At 46.8% G+C, this 19,244-nt stretch overlaps 1 protein-coding gene across 4 annotated transcripts in view; it reads right to left on the bottom strand.

Annotated features, from left to right (window-relative positions):
• Positions 1 to 19,244, bottom strand: part of FARS2 (phenylalanyl-tRNA synthetase 2, mitochondrial) — a 458,205-nt gene that overhangs the window by 426,345 nt on the left and 12,616 nt on the right. Inside the window, exon 2 of one of the 4 annotated variants that reach the window (XM_073810284.1) lies at positions 14,975 to 15,060. The exons of the other annotated variants lie outside the window; for them this stretch is intronic. Coding sequence (XP_073666385.1) covers positions 14,975 to 15,002 — 28 coding nt within the window. The 5' untranslated portion in view covers positions 15,003 to 15,060. The remainder of the gene's footprint in view (positions 1 to 14,974; positions 15,061 to 19,244) is intronic. 4 annotated transcript variants of the gene reach the window in all.

Raw genomic sequence — 19,244 nt, 5'->3', positions numbered from 1 at the left:
TCTTTGACTTTCTGCGCTTTGAATACAATAGGTCTAAGTGTAGATGTTTTGGAATTTGCCTGCATAATGTTCTCTGAGCTTCCTAGATTAGTGGTTTGATGGCTACCATCAGTTTGGTGGAATTTTTCAGCCATTATTACTTCAAATATTTCTTCTTTTCCTTTCAGCATTCCCGTTACACATGTATTACGTCTTTTATAGTTGTCCTACAGTTCACAGGTTTTCTGTTTGGGTATTTTTCATTCTTTTTTCCCTTTGCCTTTCAGTCAGAGAAATTTCAGCTGATGGATCTCACTGACTGTGTCCCTGGCCCAGCTCAGTCTACCCATGAGCCAAAAGGCAGTCTTCATTTCCGTAACGGGGTTTTTTTATTTCTAGCATTGACTTTTGATTCTTTCCAGAGTTTCTATCTCTCTGCTTACACCCACCTGTTCTCGCATTTTGTTCACCTTTTCCATTAGAGCCCTTAGCATATCAGAGCCCAAATCATTTCTACTTTAAACGCCCAGTCCGATAACTCAAAAATCTCTGCCATACCTGCCGCTGATTCTGATGCTTCACTTGCCTCTTCAAAGCGTGTTCTGCCTTTTGGTGTGCTTTGTAATTGTTTTGCTGAAAGCCAGCCAGGATGTACTGTGCAGAAGGAACTGGGGGAGACAGGCCTCTAGTGTTAGGTTCTGTGTTCCTCTGGCTGGAGCGGGCTGGGTTTACTGTGCAGAAGGAACTGGGGGAGGCAGGCCTCTCGTGTTAGGTTTTGTGTTCCTCTGGCTGGAGCGGGCTGGGTACTGTGCAGAAGGAACTGAGGGAGGCAGGCCTCTAGTGTTAGGTTTTGTGTTCCTCTGGCTGGAGTGGGCTGGGTACTGTGCAGAAGGAACTGGGGGAGACAGGCCTCTAGTGTTAGGTTTTGTGTTCCTCTGGCTGGAGCGGCTGAGTACTGTGCAGAAGGAACTGAGGGAGGCAGGCCTCTAGTGTTAGGTTCTGTGTTCCTCTGGCTGGAGCGGGCTGGGTACTGTGCAGAAGGAACTGGGGGAGACAGGCCTCTAGTGTTAGGTTTTGTGTTCCTCTGGCTGGAGCGGGCTGGGTACTGTGCAGAAGGAACTGGGGGAGACAGGCCTCTAGTGTTAGGTTTTGTGTTCCTCTGGCTGGAGAGGGCTGGGTTTACTGTGCAGAAGGAACTGGGGGAGACAGGCCTCTAGTGTTAGGTTCTGTGTTCCTCTGGCTGGAGCGGGCTGGGTACTGTGCAGAAGGAACTGGGGGAGACAGGCCTCTAGTGTTAGGTTCTGTGTTCCTCTGGCTGGAGCGGGCTGGGTTTACTGTGCAGAAGGAACTGGGGGAGACAGGTCTCTAGTGTTAGGTTCTGTGTTCCTCTGGCTGGAGCGGCTGTGTTTACTGTTGGCTGTGGCTGCACGTGTCAGAGACTGAGGGCTCCTTGTCTCGTCTTCCCCGCTGCCTTTGGCTTCCCCTTAAGCAGGGTCGGGGCCTTGCAGTTTTTTCAGCTGTAACGCCTTGTTCTGATCCAGGAGCCTGAGGTTGTAGTAACGTGTTGAGCGTGGGAAGCCCCCTGCGGTGCTATGCTCAGCTCTCAGTCTTTCACTGAGCCTGTGCCTCTGGACTGTGACTTTCCCAAGTATAAGCTTTCCCCCCAATTAGGTAAGAACAAAAGTCTACAGGGGACTGGAATCAGGTATATCCCATCCCCCCAAATCAGTTAGGTTCTGGTAAACCCAAGTCTGTCAAGCTTTGGTAAAGCAGTTTTAATTTTGGTAAAATGAGAGAACAGAATGCTCTGGCTATATTTCAAACTGGTTCCTCTTCCTTTCCCACTGCCAGAAGCAGGAGAGGATTTTTCTGAGACTCTGGCGGGGCTCCTGGCTTGTGCCAGCCAAGCGCCCAGCCATTCACCCGTTACAGTTTAACTGTTCCTACCAGTCCTGGGGGGCTGGGGGGAGTGGGCGCTTTGCTCCCGGACCTCTGCCTCGAGTAAACTGCGAGTCTCGGTACCCACTTCTCTCTCCATTCCTCGGGGCAGCTGTTTCCCGTGGGACGTCAATTCTCTGATGGACCTAAGAAGAGCTGCTGACTTTCAGTCTGTTGAGCTTGTTTTCGTATTGTGAGGACAGGAGTGTGGCCTTCCAAGCTCTTTACATGTTGTCCTATCAATTTTTTTTCGCCTGTTAATGTGTCGTTTTGGTAGTTTTATAGACTCCTTTACAACGTTCAAAACTTCAAGAATCTATGTATGTTTCAAATGTTTTGCTTATAACATGTATTCGAAAGTACTATTTACACACAGGAAAAACACACTCAACACAAACAAGTGTTTAGAGAAGGAGCTAATCCCTCTTCCAGTGCCACTCGCCCTAGGTGAATCTGGGAGTAGTACATCTGACATCTAAAATTCTCTCTGGCTGTTTTGATTACAGTGATCTTTCCTTTATAAATAACTTCTAAAAGCAGATGTCAGCCAACAGGGATCTGGCTCCATCAGTCAGTTAAGGCTACCAGTTAAGCATCTGGATAGCCACCAGCACCCCTCTCCGTAATGATGCCCTCACAAGACGACAGAGTGAACACCAGCGGTACACTGCTTTATGTCTCACGCACGACTCATCTGTTGATGCCACGCAAGGTGGCAGGAAGGAAATGACTTCACTGAAATGAAGCAGGTTCCTGTATGGTCATTTGCGTCTGAACATGCATATATGACCAGCCCATCACAAAAGCATTAGAGATTCTGCTGCCCTCTGTTCCCCTTTTCTTTAAAAACCAGTCTACTCTTTAGAAATAAAGCAAACAAATTCATTTCAAAATGATATGTTGCCAACAGTAGATCCTGATGCTTTGGGAAATATATGTTTTATTGCTGGCATGGCAGTCTTCCTTTGAAAGATGGGGGAGAGATATTACTTCACTGCAAACACTTAATGTGTAGGTCTTGTATTTTTCAGATGTGGGTTTTTTTTTCAGATTGTATTATGATAATTTCTCTTTGTTCCTTTTTCTCACTCAAGTGAATTTCCCATCTCCCTCTATGATTTTTGGCTTCAAAACTCATTCATTTACCCAGGTAAATCTATAGTGAATTTCATTACATATAATGTATGACTTTAGAATCATATTTATGTCAACAGACCAAAACGTCACACACTGGGTTAGATTTCACAAGGCAGTTCTGCAGGCGCTACGTGCAAGGAAGTAGATGGGACAGCTTTATACAAAAACTACAGTAAAGGGCAAAGGTCAGGCATCACATTCATAAAGAAAGATTCTCCTTGTCTGACGGTATCCAGCATTCCGTGGCGGCGAAGGGTCTTAATCCTTAATAATGCTTGCCCAAGATTCTCGTAACAATATTAGTTGATTAAATAATAGCCAGGTAGGCCGTTCCTTATTCCAAAAGCTTATTCCTGAAATCCAAGCCATGTAAACATAGAAAGCTTACATTACAAACGATTCCTAAAGCACATCTAGTCACAAAGCCGAGAATCCACGAAGCCACGTCATCAACCACCAATCATCTCTACCCAGAATCTGCCTGCTTTGTCATTTAAGACTTTTCTGTATTGGGTTTTCTTAAAATAAAGCACAACTGAATTTTTGTTCTTGTTTTTGTTTTAATATATTTATTTATTTATTTATTTATTTATTTTTCTGTGGCTGCATTGGGTCTCCATTGCTGCGCGCGGGCTTTCTCTAGTCACGGAGAGCGGAGGCTACTCTTCGTTGCAGTGTGCAGGCTTCTCATTGCGGTGGCTTCTCTTGTTGTGGAGCATGGGCTCTAGGTGCATGGGCTTCAGTAGTTGTGACTCGCAGGCTCAGCAGCTGTGGCGCACGGGCTTAGCTGCTCCATGGCATGTGGGATCTTCCCGGACCAGGGCTCAAACCCGTGTCCCCTGCATTGGCAGGTGGATTCTTATCCACTGTGCCACCAGGGAAGTCCCTGAACTTTTGTGACATAGATTTCTTTCTTTCTCAAAAAACTCCAGATTACTATATGAAATTTGACTCAAAAGTCTCCAAAAACTTTTCAGATACAAGTAATATAAATTTGTAATTCAACTAAACGGAAGAGTAACAGATCTATACTCTTCCCCAACTATGGCTCAATCTTGACAGAAGGGAGCTGCGGATCCTCGGATGCCCCTGAGCCACGGGTAAGCCCCATGCCACCGGGACATCCACTGATCACAAGTGTGGGGAGAAGCCCCTGAAATTGAGCCCTTATGCAAATGAGATATGCGAGATGATTAATCATTAGAAGAAAAACATGTACCCGCTCAAAGTGAGGTGAAACAAGATATAAGGAGACTCTACCTGAGGAGAAGTCAGACTACAGGCAGTTTATCAAGCGAAGCCAGAGCTTAGCAAACAGCCCAGGGACTTTCCTGAGCTATTTCTTGGAAGGAGAAACCGGCGGGGCCGGCGACCCCTACTGAACACGGAAACAACCCACTCCTTCCCCAACATCATCCCTCCTCTCCCCAGTCCCAACCCCCTCAGTCAACTGGTCACCCTCCTCCGCCCCACACCCGCCCCATCACAAGCTCTGCTGAATCGAGCTCTTCCATCTGGGATCCACCCACCTCCTTCCATCTCTACTGCCACCCCCTCCATCAGGCCACCTTTATCTACAGGGGCTCCCTAACTGGCTTCACTGCCCCCAGGCTTAGCCTCCCCAATCCATCTTCCCCAAAACCAGCAGCAAGATCTTCCAAATTTATAGGTCTAATCAAGTCCCTCTACTGGTCAAAGTCCTTCGGTGGCTCGTTAATACCAAAAACATCTCTACAGATAAAATCCACATGCCTCGCATAATTATAAGGCTTGGAGGCTCACAAATTTTGCTGTCCATTGAGATCTGGGAAGCGTTACAATTCCCAGTGTTGCAGCACAGCCCGCACCCGTGGAGCCGTAACGTCTGCGGGCGAGAGCCAGTCTTCAGCACCACCACCTGTCAAACACACACACACACTCACACTCGCCACCCAGAATCCTCAAACCTGGGTTAGAGGCCACGCCTTCGTGCTCTATGGCAACTTGTCCTTCCCTTGTTATACCACCAAAGACCAGGCGCCGGGTCTGCTGCTGACCTTCGGTTTCCCCTGCCTAACCCAAGGCTCTGGGAGCAGGGACGTGTCCTCCTGGTGACCACGCATCCCAAGCAGCTCCTAAGGAAAGGGACCGTGATTTCACTGCCCAACACTGGTCTCCAGCACTCACTGGGCACCCAATTTTTTATTCAAGTCCAGGTTGGACCCCTTTAAAATTGATAAATCAACAGTAAGCACTGTGCTCCTGAAAATCTGGGAGGTGGTTCTTTAAGAAGTAACAGCCCAGAACAGGGGGCAGGAAGAAAGAGCCCCTCGCCTTGGAGCACACCCTGGGAATAACCCAACTTTTCAAAACCCTCCTCAGTGAGCACATTCCCAGCAGCTACAGAAACGTGCCCAATCTTTAAGTGCCAATATTCCCTCGGTTCTCTCTGCCGGGTCACTCTAATATTCTGCGCCACTGTTAACATCTTTTCTGAGTTGGCAACATTGTCCTCAGATAGTAACGACATCTCCCAGTCCACTGCTTCCCAGGGCCGTTATGAAGCGTAAGTGAGAATGTACAGAAAGCTCATCTGAAACACAAAAAAATGCTCCACAAATATAGGTTATGAGACTTAGTATAGATTAACAGTAAGCAAAGCCCAGAAGACATACTTATTGGAATTGTTATACTTTAATTTCTGGGTAAATGGATACTATGAAAGAAACGGCCGTGCTTTAAATTCAAAAGGCACCCTTGGAAGGATTGCAGCTTCACTCATAATCTGAGTTGCTTCCAGAAGATGGTCCCAAGTTATTTGCTTGTTTCTAAATTATCTACAAGCTTCAGACACTGCACACATCTAAAATGCTCATTAGAAGTCAAAGAGCTTTACACGCCTAAATTTGGTTTGTGGATGAATATATATGTGGACTGCATAAAACCCAGAAACATTCAGTAGATCCTATGATGCATGCAAAGTTACTTCAACTCACTTTTACCCCCAAAGAAACCTACAGCGGGAGAATCACATGGAGCTACAATGGATATATGACATCAACACGGATCAAAAATGCATTACGATTATGGGAGAACGCAGTCTGTGGCTGGCTTCTGTCTCTCATTTTTGACAGCCAGACCCCACCACGGGCCCCGCTGCCCATCACCTACAGACCTTCAGGCTCTCACTCACCCTCCGCGCCCATGCTTAAAAAGAGGCACATGGTCCTCTCCTCAGCTAAGCCAGCATGGTCAAAAGCTGAAAAGGTCTCAGTCTTAAGAGGTTCATATATCTAAAGAGGACAGGCTAGAAATAAGTTGATCTGAGTTCAACACCACAATCTACAAATAAAGAAAACTCCGTGTAAGTCTTTTTTTCCTTAGTAACATTTAGCAGAGTTGCATACATATGTGTACGTCTTAACACACAGAAGTTAAAAGAGAAAGAAAGCCCTGTAGTTAGAGAAAACCCCTTGTTCTGTTGAAAATAATGACACTCGGGGCAGCCAGAGTCCCGTGGATGGACAAGGACGAGTCTCTGGCCCAATGCTGACAGAACGAGCACACATTCCAATAAGGGCCTATCAATGAAAAACTAAACTTCTGTAAAGGTAATTCTATAATAACGAGGAAATATATAGATGTTAAGTAAAAGGAAAAGGTAAAACTTTCATAAACAGTCTAATTAGAACCACAAAAAAGTTATACAGGAGAAAAGAATGAAAGAAAGAATTTTAATGTTATGAATGGTTTGCATTCAGGTGGAGGGAACTTGAATAAATTTTCTCTCGTCTTTCAATTTTTCCTTATTGTCTAAATTTTTGAGAATAAGCTTCTAGTTCCTATCCTGAAAACAACTTTAATCCCGCCAAGACCGGACAAAGTAAAAGGTGCCAACCTCAGCATGTTACAGCAGAACGCTATCAGCAGGCCAGTCAGTCTCTCCCAGCTGCTCTGCGCTGAGTAATAGCCACGTTAGCAGCTACTGCACAGAAGGCAGAACGGAGCTAGCTTCGTGGGGATGTGGAGGAAAGTCATCCTCTCCGCTAGGCCACAAGTGGGCCTAAGCAGATTATCCTGTGCTCTCCCAGGAAGAAAGCGGTTTACACACTGAGCCGGTTTTAAACACTCCAGCACCACACAGAAGAGAGCTATCCAGTCACATCAAGGACAAACGTTTAGACTGGAAAGTTACAGAAACATAGGAAAAGCCCTCTTGAAGTGTAAATACCCATCAATTCCAAACCCGATTACCCAGAAGCTATGACCACGGCAGCTTGCGAGGTTGACATCACTTTCAAGGGGCCTGGAGCCGCCAAGGGCTGAGCAGGCTCCAGCTTCCACACACCGTTCAAGTCCCAGGGTGGACACCACACGGCGTCAAGGAAGTGGCGGGCTGATGACTCTCCTGCTCTGAGTGCTTTCTCACTAGTAAAGCCCTGAGCTTCAGAATGTCAATGACCACTGTGCCTGTCCTCTTGCAGGAGACAGGGGGCGCTGGAGGGGAAGCAGCACAGCCCATGCAGGGCTTCTGCTGTCAGATTCCACAGTTAATGCTCCCTGGAGGACCGTAAACCTCTCCTCTGCACATATGGACCATAATGAGAGTTTTATAAAAATCACAATTGTGGCAAAAACACACTCAAATCATGTACCACAACTAACACTGAACATTCTTCCCCTGAAATGAAAAATCGTTTATATTCAAACTCGGAGATACTGTGCAGCTGTAATTTGGTAGGGAACTGGGTCTTGATCCTGCACTACCGCTTGGCTCTCAAGACAAATCTCTAGGCTTTTACTGCCCTGGACCCCAGTCTGACTGTTGCATCGAGGTCACAATCTCCAAATACATTTCTATGCCGCCATAAGGGAGAAAAAAATGTGCACATATAGCAAAGAACACTCCAAATATACATCGGTTGAGGGCATGGGGGCATGGAAGTAGCAAAACAAGCACCCCAAGTTCCCCACACACAGCGTAGTGTAAAGGACACTGGGCCAGGAGCCAGAAGGTCCAGGTCTGAGCTCCCAGCTGCCATCCACTCTCTGAGGGACCGTGGGGAAGACACTCAGCCTTAAGGGCTCAGCTTCTCCGTCTGTCGAACAAGGAGGTCCCGACAGGTGACTTGGGAAGTGTACATATATATATAAATCAAAGATCTTTTCCAGCATTACCTTTCCTAAATTTCTCAGCTCAAATTTCCTCTTCCTTTACCCCTGAGAGCATCTGCTGCAGGTTCTACACGTGGGACCCGTCACCTGACCACAGGGCTTCAGTACAACTCCTGGAACCACGAAGACAGAGTATAAATTTCCCTCATTCATCCATCATTCTATTAGCAAGCACAAAACCATCACTTACATCCTAATATACAAGACCATGTGCTAGACACTTTAGGGGACGGATATAAAAATGAACAACTTCAAAAGGTCCAGTCTCTACTTAAAGGCATTTAATGTTTACAATCCAAAGGGAAATATAAAGAATTGAAGAAAATTGCAATGACAAAGATCTAGAACAAACTGCTAATTAATCACAGTACCTTTCCCACGAAGCCTAGATGGGACCTCAAAATCCTTCTCAACACAGCATTCCACTCAGCATCCTAAAGACTGTAGTTAGCAGGTGAGGTTAATTTTGCTGCCAGGTTAGGCTCGCTCCTGAGCACGTGCCCGGGCACTTCCAATGCCCTCCTCCCGCCTGTCCCCCTAACCTCCTCGACTTTCACCTTCACCTCCAAACCATTAGATACTCCAGAAAAGCCGGGGGCCCCTCAGACCCTCGTCACAGTGGCTGAAAGCCCTTGCTAATTCACCTTTGCCAACTTTTTAAAAATTTCAAATTGCAGGGAAACAGGAAATATATATACTTGCTTGCCTCCATGTCTACCACACTGCTATATTAAACTCTGAACCGCATGACTTATACTGGCATTGACATCTAGTATATTCCTACTAAGAAGAACAATGCACAGTGTCACTGAGGCTTAAATCAGTGCACATACGAAGCAGCAAGTTTTACAAACACACACACCTCCTCCTGTCCTGCTGTGAGAGGCTGCATCCCTAATCCTAGCTGGCCATCTGGGAAACAAATGACTTTGTGATGGCATTGTAAATTGGTTCTACTCCTCTGGAAAGCAATCTGGCAATACGCTTTAGAAGCCATAAAACTGTTCATACTCTTTGACCTAGTAATACCACTAGGGACTCTATCACAAGAAACTAATTCAAAATATGGAAATAGCTACATGCACAAAGATATACCTTGTGGTGTTATTAATAACTGTGAAAAGCTGGGAGCAAGATACTCATCAACAACAGAGTTAATTACTTAATGGTATAGAATCACAACAGAGAATGCAACCATTAAAACGGTAATGATGAAGATCATGCAGCAGTAAGGGGAAATGCAGATGCAAGACAACAGATACAACGATGTAAAAATCATTGAAGAAAAAACTGATAATATTAAAAACTGATAATCATTGTTTTAGGACAGTGAAGGGGGTGTTTTCTCCTGTTCTGTTTCCTAGCTTTTTGTGATACAGCACTGATGCTTCTACCATCTAAAGAGAATCTTTGGAAATATGAACGCAGGCCTTGACCGTGAGGATGAAGAGGCAAAGGACCACATCAGAAAGCCCAGCCGCTACCTTCCACAGCGGGGAGGGGACAGGGCCCTCCACAGCCTGGGGGCCGGGGGCATGTGCACAGAGCAGCTCCACAGAGAGCCAGCGGGCAGTGGTGCGCCTGTCAGTGATTAGGGAAGTATGAGCAGCGCCCATCTGCTAACGCCAGTCAATCCCCTCCATTACCAGCATCCCAAGGCCAAGAATTCCCCGGGGCACACCACACTTGCTGGCAGCTTAGTTATCTGTTTACCAGATAACTAAGTATCTGTTTAGTAACTAAGTAACTAAGTTTACCAGTTATCTGTTCACCAGGTCACACGGGGCTGTTCGATAATTTATTTAAAGCAAGTAAGCTCAGATTTTCACGTCTGGAGCAACGAGGAATGTCTGCGCCAAGAAACGCCATCATCATAAAGATCGGGGGAGAGAGCAGGAACCACCTGTCGCCTCTGGTGAAACAGAGGAAGCGGCAGCACTGATGCTGCCACTTGGGGGTCTAAGAAACGGGCGCCCGGGCGAGGGCAGGGCTGCCTCTCCAGGGCTGACATGGGGATGGAGGACGCAGGTCAGGAAGAGCGGTCCAGCCTAACAAACATTCATCCAGATGAACACTGACCTCAGCTTGGGGCCACTTAACCCCATCTGCAGGTTCACCCTGTGTCCAGCCGGGGACCAGCCCCGCGCAGGGAGATTTAGGCGCTCCAGCCTGCCTGGACTGCGAGCACTGAGGGGTCTCGCAGGTTCTCTGCTTCCCTGCTCCAGCGTTCCTGCCCTCACCCCTGTGGCCGAGGGCCTCTTTATACTGCAGGGTCAGTGACCAAGCTCTGGTCTCTCCGTGTCTCAATTTCTGCTCCGAGTCCCTGCCAGGGAGGGAGCGGAGCAAAGAAGTCTCAGAAACAGATTTTGCAATTAGACAAAACTGACTTAAATTCAAATTATGTTACCCTCCTCCCTGCTGACATTGGGAAAATTTCTTAATCTCTCTAAACGCAGTTTCTTTTTCTACAAAATGTGCACCTACGCCCTCACATCACTGTCAGGATTAAGCGAAGTGAGGACCCCAGCATGTGACGCCACGTAACGCTCGTCAGTCCACGTGCCCTCACGCTCCTCAGCCACCGGCGCCCCGCCTGCCTCTGCACCCCCTCTAACCCTGCCCGCTAACAAGGCCTGCACAGCCCCAGCCTGCCGCTCAGCCTCCTATGCTGACCACACACCTGGACTCCACTTGCCTTCTGGAAGCGCCCGCCACCGAAACCCAGACGCTGTCCTCTCTGCACCACGATCTGACGCCAGCGTGGGCGCTTGAGGCCGCACCGCCTGGGCTCACAGCCCTGCCGTTCACTTGTTAGGAAATGTGACTTGGGTCAAGCTATGGAACCTCTCCGTGCCTCAATCGCCCCATCTGTGAAACAGAGACAATGGCAGTGCCTACCTCATACGACTGTGAGGTGGATCCCTGTGTCTGCAGGGGTCTGGGAGCCATGTCCAGCACACGGCAAGCAGGCACTTTTTACATCTTTGACTCCCTGTGAGAGTGCTCCGTCCAGATCACTTGGTTAGCTGCCTGTGCTAGTCCATGTCATCAGATGAGCAAGCATCCCCGCTAGCCTCTGACACCAAGGGAGATGAAGCAGGCTCTTAGAGTGAAGCCTTTCTGGTGCCAGTGTGGTCCACAGGCCAGCATCAGCATCACGTGGGAGATCATTCGAAATGCAGCCTCTCAGCCACCCCCAGCCCGACGCAAATGGAATCTGCATATTAACACATTTTGAATGCACAAGTCCTCTGTCACCTGGGGTTCCTGTTATAACACAGATGGGGGGCGGGGGACCTGAAACTCTGCCATCGTAGGACCCCGCTTGGAGCACCAGGTATGAAAAGACAACACCGAACTCCAAAGAGGAATTGCACCAGGATGTGAGACAACGACTGCCTTGGCACCTGCAGGTGGAAAATGAGGGAGACGGGCGTGACCGATGACTTGGAAGAGTCCATAGCTAAGAAGTCAAATGGCGCGGGGAGCTCCCTGGTAAGTCCTTAGAGGGTAGGGACCATGTCTTACTCATCCTGGTTTTCTCAACAGAGAATGCCTGGCACAGGGGAGGCAAGTCACTGTAACCATCTATCTCCGTCTCAATAAAACCAGAATAGCACTTGCTAGCTTTACAAAAACACAGCTGTTTTATAGCTGTATTAGCAGCCCCTCCCCACCCTACTCTAATATTTGCCTCTACATTTCCTATATGAAGATGACACAACCTATCATTAATCAAAGGGAACCATTTCTAAACTTTTTCTCTCAGAAATGATGCTGGCTTTGAAAACCCGCGAGGCGGGGGGTGAAGGTGGGGTGGGGGTAGGAGGAGGAGCCGGCAGAACATCCTACACAAAACAGGGGCTACATTTTTAAAGAGCATTTGCTGGTACCTTGCTGACTCTTTCATTTTAAACATCCAGCATGTTGAAAACTAAGTGAAGGCAGAAGAGGGAGTGCCCCGTTGCTATAACCCTTGACCCTTTCTTAGTGACACACAAAACTAATCAGCCCCTGGAGGTCAACAACCAGGGACTAGTTAGAGGGAAGGAGACAGGGAAAGCAAACGAGAGTAGAGATTAGAAAAATCACACCAACTGACCCAAGAGTCCCTTGAAGTCCCTCCTTCCTGGGGAGCACAGCCCTCATTTTCCAAGACAGCAGCAATGACCAGATGCCCTTGCCTTTGACCTCAGCAATCTGTCCCCTTGTCCAACAGGGCCCTCGCCCTACTGCCCACCTCCACACACGCCTGTCACCAAGGTAACTGACTAAGGGGAGAAATCTACACAAATGTGAGAAGAAAGCTATCTTCCCAATCCAATGCCCACAGCTAGCATGAAATTACCTAAATGTGAAAGCACGCCAATCCCAAAGGTGCCTCTTTGGAAAAACAAAGGAGGATCACCGGCAGATGTCTCCAAGAGAACCTCCTTTATGCCACTCCGAATCAGCAGCTACGTATGAACACAGAGTAACATCTTTACACGCTTATACTACATAGACCTGCATGTACACACACACAGGTATACGTTTCTCTGCTCTGCCTGTATCTGAAGCGGCTCTGGGGTGGGTAAGGCAGCCCTCGTCCTCAGCTCCTGGCGTAAGCCGGCCATCTTCTGCCCTTGGGCGAGGTCTCGAAGCAACTCCATGGATCGTATCCACCCTTTCTGCTTCAACTACCGATGGAGCGCTCACAGAAAAACAGAATACAAAACAACGACAAAGTTTCAAAATTTTACATCTAAACATTCATTTTTAAAATGAAATCAAAGCAGGGAGAACACTTGTTTCCCCAAACCTCATCTCTAAACTTTCACGAACTTTCAACCAAATACTCTTAAAGCCACAGTCACACAGGGAGGATGATGCCAGCCCTGTCACTGACTTTTTAAAGAAACTCCGAGGGCCCAGGAGGAGCTGAGGCAAAGCATCCCTCTGAACCGGGGAACGCTCGGAGGGCCTACGTGGTGTAGCCAAACGCACAGCCACGTTTCCCAAAGTAATGCCACGCTGAGTGTTACGATGCACAGGGGTGGTGAGGCTCTGGACGAGAAGACTTCGGGAACTACAGAAGCGTCAGCTTGAACCCATCAGTCTTCAGTTTACAGAATGAAACTGCCCTCGGAACGCAGACTGACCGGGAGCCGGCAGTGAAATCTAGGCGAGCGGATCCCTGTCCTTCCTCCAAGTCCCTGAACTCAAGTCTCCGCAGAGTAAGCGAGACCCGTCCCCTACAGACACCAGCGCTAAGTCGCGTGCATAGAGAGACATACTCCATAAGGACGTGAAAATCATCTTCCAACACAAATAATCAAAACAGAAGACAGTCCCTGTGTGTGTGAGGAATATTTTCCAGCAATCCCTGCTAATAAGGACACCCTGAGAAAAGGCATTTCTGTATCTTTTGTGATGAGAAAAATCTTAATTACAGCCCAAAGAACAAGGTACTCAAGAGGAATTAGACCAATGATCCCATACCTTGACCATACATTTAGAATCATCTGTGAAGCTTTTTAAAAATCCCAGTGGCCAAGGCACACACCAGGCCAGTGACATGGGAATCTCTGGAGGTGGCCTGCAGTGCACAGCCAAAGTTGGGAACCACAGAATTAGGGATTATTCTAAAGATACCGTCCAGAGCAGAGTCAATCTGAGCATGACTGTGGGCCCTTGATACGCTGGGACCTTTGTCTAAATCTCACACCCAGCTATGACAGTGGATGGTACAAGCCACTCACCCTCTACCTTAGGAGGGGCTCGGGGCCATGCACACACAGCCCTCCCCTTAAAATGCAGCACAGACAAGGTCGCCCATCCAGAGGGCCTGCCGGGATGAGCAGGGTCCAGGAGACCCTCGGTCTGTATCTGCAGGGGGCACCTCCCTGGCAGCAATGTGAGGGGCTCCGGAGACGGGCTGGGACATGAGCTGACACACGGGCCCAGCTGAGCCAGTGTCCCCCGGGGAGCACGCTCTTTGCAGGATGCCACAAAGTCCCTCATGACCCCTCTGTGAGGGAGGATGCAAACCCTCTTAGCAAAATACACACGAGGATTAAAGAAATGGGCACATTTTCTTGCTGTTGCTCCTCTATTGATAAAGATGGAAAATTCACTTTATCTGAATTTTTTTTAAAAGTCCTCAGTGTTTACCACTGATACTCTCCAGGTTTCCCCCCATTTAAGCTCGGCTTAGATAGTTTTGTTTGGTTTTATTTGAAAGCAAACTTCTGGCAGAGGTACGTAGAGCAGAGATATATACAAAACTCCAGCAGAATCAATTCGTATTTATTCAAAGCATTTAAAAGCAAAATTTGACCCAAGAACTCAAATAAAAAGAAAATCAAACATATTGCATACATCTTGAAAGATATTTTAAATAACAGAACATTTTAAAGCGTAAATGTAGAAAGGCAGGGGAAAGACATACAGAGATATTCAACATGTAATATCTTCCTACAGAATGTGGATTTTTTTTAAGTGCACTTTTGTCCAAAAAGAAAAAAAGGAAAAAGAAACACCAAGCCCTGAATCTAATATGCTTACCAACATGAACTGTGGAGGCAGGTGGCCCCGGCCTGAACCCACACGCAGGGCCCTGGACCACGTCTCCGAGCCTCTGTGCCTCCTCTTATCTTTACATCAGAGGCTCTGGAGTCGGACTGCTGGGCTCAGATTCGGGTCTGCACATGAGCTGTGTGAGTGCATGTAACCTCCCCGCCCCTCTCTCCCTCCTCTGTGACACTGAAACAAGAACAGGACCTACCTCCAATCTGCAGAAACTGGAACCTCATGCACAGCTGATGGGAATGCAAAACGGTGCAGCTGCTGTAGAAAACAGTCTGGCAGTTCCTAAAAATATTTAACATAGAATTACCATAAGATCCAGGCATTCCACTTCTGGGACTCTGCCCCAAAGAGCTGTGAGTAGACACTGGAACAGGTATGTGCACACCCATGTTCACAGCAGCATATTCACAATAGCCAAAAGGTGGAAGCAGCCCAAGTGTCCACCAACAGAACAACGGATAAAATGTAGTACATACAGACAATGAAACATTATTCAGCCTTAAAAAGGAAGGAAATTCCGACACAGGCTTCAACATGGATGAACCTTGAAGATAACTATACCAAGTGAAATAAGCCAGTTATATAAAGACAGAATATTCTATGACTTCACGTATATGAGGTACTTAGAGCAGTCAAACTCATAGAAACCGAAAGAATGATGGTTACCAGGGGCTGCGGGGAGGCGGATGGGGAAGTAATGTTTAAGGGGTACAGAGCTTCAGTTTGGGAAAATGAAAAAGTTCTGAGATGGAGGCAGGTGATGGTTCACCCAACAATGTGAATGTACTTAATGCCAGTGAACTGTATACTTAAAAAGGTTCAGATAGTAATTTTTATGTTTTGTATATTTTACCACAATAAAAGAATAAAAGTAAATAAGAAAGCCTAGTCCCTATACCTCCTAGAGTTGCTGTAAGGATTGGATATGTGTGACGTGTTTAGAGTACCTGGCAGGGAAGCCCTCCGTAAACACTAGCTACAGCTACTCTCTTATTGTCCTACCTTCGGAGCTCCCTCCAGGCCCCACTACCATGTTCTGCAGAAACAGATGCTCACTGACTAGATTTTGATCCCCCTCCTGGAGCTGTACAGCTTCTGCAATGAGACAGTTCCAGCCCTGGGCTTCCTTCCAGCATAAATGCTCTATTATTGGGACAAAAGTTCCACTGCAATCAGATAAAGATGAAGAGACCACCTGGTTCCTGCAGAGTCTTCACACATAAAGCTGAGAAGACCACAACTAAAAAAAAAAAAAAAACTGATTTTATCATCTATTTCCTAAATGGTTTGTTAATAATCTTGCCTCAAAGATAGGTTCATAGGCTAATGCTATCATATAAGCCTGACAGTGGGGAAGAAAGGAAAAACGTTCCCCTACTATTCATAAATATTCTTTCACCTTTTATCACAATCGAGACTATTTTCCTTCTTTGCTTCATCATTTAAAAGTCCTTCTATTATGAAAATTTCCAAGCATATACAAAAGCAGAGACCTGACTAGCCCTCATGTACCCAGCTTAAGAGCCAACTTCAACCTCTCTGACCCTACCTACGACTCGACATTCTCGCCACCAAAAAACTAGAATAAAAACACCAGGGCAGGGCTTCCCTGGTGGCGCAGTGGTTGAGAGTCCGCCTGCCGATGCAGGGGACATGGGTTCGTGCCCCAGTCCGGGAAGGTCCCACATGCCACGGAGCGGCTGGGCCCGTGAGCCATGGCCGCTGAGCCTGCGCGTCTGGAGCCTGTGCTCCGCAACGGGAGAGGCCACAGCAGTGAGAGGCCCGCGTACCGCAAAAAAAAAAAAAAACACAAACAAACCAGGGCAGCTACATTGAAGCAATGTTCTTTTCTAACAATCATCATCATCATCATCATCATCACCATCACTATTTTACTTTTAGAAGTTCTTTTTGGATATCTTCTCACCTGCTCTCCTTTTTTTCTTTGAAACTACAAATAATTTCCATACCTACTATGCCAAGGTTACTGTGAGGATGTAATACACACGAAAATGCAGAGCTTGGTGTGTGAAGTGTATGAAGGTCTGGAGAAATCTTAGTTCTCCACGGACCACCACCCCACCCTTCTCTCCAAGACAACAGGTACCAACCACCGCCACCCCTCTCACACATACCCTTCTCCATTAAAGAATGTCCTTGCTTGTCCCTCACTCCTCCCTTCCCTTCCCAAACACTGGTCCTTGCTTCCCTCCTGTCCCCTCGGCCTTCTTCGAAGCCAGGGATCCCAAACACAAATGCCTGATCACAAATCCAATCACCTAGAAGACCCCGAATATAAAGACAAGTACAGAAACTGGATAAACTGAACTGATCAATATACTTAACATTTAGGGTACCAGCCACTAAACTAAAAATTAAAAACATACCCAATCTAGTGTCTGTATATTATTTAACAGAAAAACCAGGCTAGACACTCATGGTAAAAACAGCACAAACTGGAATTCCTATGCAGGTCGTGTGTATGTGTGTGTATTTATATTTTAAACATTAAACCCTTTTTGATGATCCAAGAAATTTTATCTGCTGATGAGATTCATTTCCTTGCAGTACTTTTCGCCAGTGGCAAACCTGCCACATCTAATTTGTTTTAAAAGGAATTCTAATCACCCAATCAATCATACTCTCGACCTTCAGCCTTCACAGTCACTTCGCTGTGGTCAAAATTGGCTCTAAAAACTCATGTTGTAACAGTTCTGTTGTCCTCAAGCTCCAAAACGCCAATGACAGGAATATAATTTGACCAAACCCTCTGGTAGAAGAAAAAACAGTATCTGAAGTTTCTAATTCGTCTTCTACCAAGATTCTTTAAATAAAAGTGAATGTCTAAGATATTATTAAGGAATAACTTTTCCTCTACCGGGGTTTAAAGACTTATAAATCATCCAAGTGTCTATGCAGTGAATCTGGTCTCTTCATTACAAAAATCACACGTCTCACTTTTGCTTTTAAATAACTTTTCTTATTGCAGAGATATAAGGACCAAGTAATAACCCTTCCAACGCTCCGACCTCCCCTCCTGGCACACGTTCAATCTCAAGCGCGCTGGCATACATCGTTCTGGCTTGGAAAGGCGTCCGCATTTGCTGCCTGCCCTTCCTGTCCCCATCCTCCCTCCTGGCTACCTGGCTTCTCGGGGCCTGGCACACAGCAGGTACTCAATACATGATCCTGCCGGGATCATTAAGAAAACTTTAGGGGTAATAGAGACAGAAGTTGCCACATCAAGTAGAGAAGCTGACTTGGGGTGGGGAGAAGAATGCGGTTATTTTAGACACACTGTTTGAGGGGCGGGCGGGACATGCAGATGGACACATTCAGTGATAACCACCTCGGCGATGATGTCACACGGGGATGAAGCAGGTCAAGGAGGGAGGCCCTCTGCGGAAAGACTCCATCCGCGAGCAGAGAGCTCAGCTCTGAGCATCACCGAAGCTAAGGAAGAACCACATTTCAAGGTGACTGAAAACACTGGTTGGGGTGTGAAATGCCACAGCTAAACTGAAGAGGATTAAAGACCGTGAATGAGGGGATGGGTGACTTAATCACTAGAAAGTTCTCCAACTTTGAGAAGCTGTTTCAGTGATGAATAAGATACATACTTATAACTATCTGCAAGAATCCCAAATAAAATGTAGGCAAACAGAAACCACTAAGGGAATGCTATACCAAGGCCACGGCGGGGGGCGGGGGGGGGGGGGGGGGGCGTGGCCACCATGCACAGCACAAGGATAAATCAAGGCAGGAGATCCAGTCCTCTAATTGACCCCATGATCAAAGGAGAAAAAGCAAATGATCAGCCCCCAGATGCTTGACAAAACAGAACATTCACTCTTCATTAGGACAAACTCTTAATAAGATAGGAATAGATGACTATTGCCTGAATATGATCCCAATATATCCACCAAAACTCCAGAATCATGATTTGAGAAACCACTATAGGCATTCCATGAAAGTCCAACTTCTGAATAGAGAAATGGGAATCAGCGAGTGACAGAAGGTTCCCCCAAATGGAATTAGAAATGCCTCTGGAAGGTATGAAAAGATGTTCAATCTCAAAGAAATGCAAATTAAAATGACAATTAGGTTTTAAAATATCTACAGATTGGGGAAGATCATGTTCTTTGATATCACAGTATTATGAGGGTCTAAGAAACAGGCATTGCTGGTAAAACTTCTATGGAAGGCAGTTTGACAATATCTATCAACATTTAAAATACACACATTTAATTCAGCAATCCCACCTGTAGTGAATTAAATTTATAGATATACTTCTTTTTTTTTTTTTTTTTCCTGCGGTACGTGGGCCTCCCACGGTTGCGGCCTCTCCCGTTGCGGAGCACAGGCTCCGGACGCGCAGGCTCAGCGGCCATGGCTCACGGGCCCAGCCGCTCCGCGGCATGTGGGATCCTCCCGGACCGGGGCATGAACCCGCGTCCCCTGCATCG

The sequence above is a fragment of the Tursiops truncatus genome, chromosome 10 (genome assembly GCF_011762595.2).
Source record: "Tursiops truncatus isolate mTurTru1 chromosome 10, mTurTru1.mat.Y, whole genome shotgun sequence".
Classification (NCBI taxonomy): domain Eukaryota; kingdom Metazoa; phylum Chordata; class Mammalia; order Artiodactyla; family Delphinidae; genus Tursiops; species Tursiops truncatus.
The sequence above is the reverse complement of the archived record's forward strand: the minus strand, read 5'-3'. Positions and strand labels throughout refer to the sequence as shown.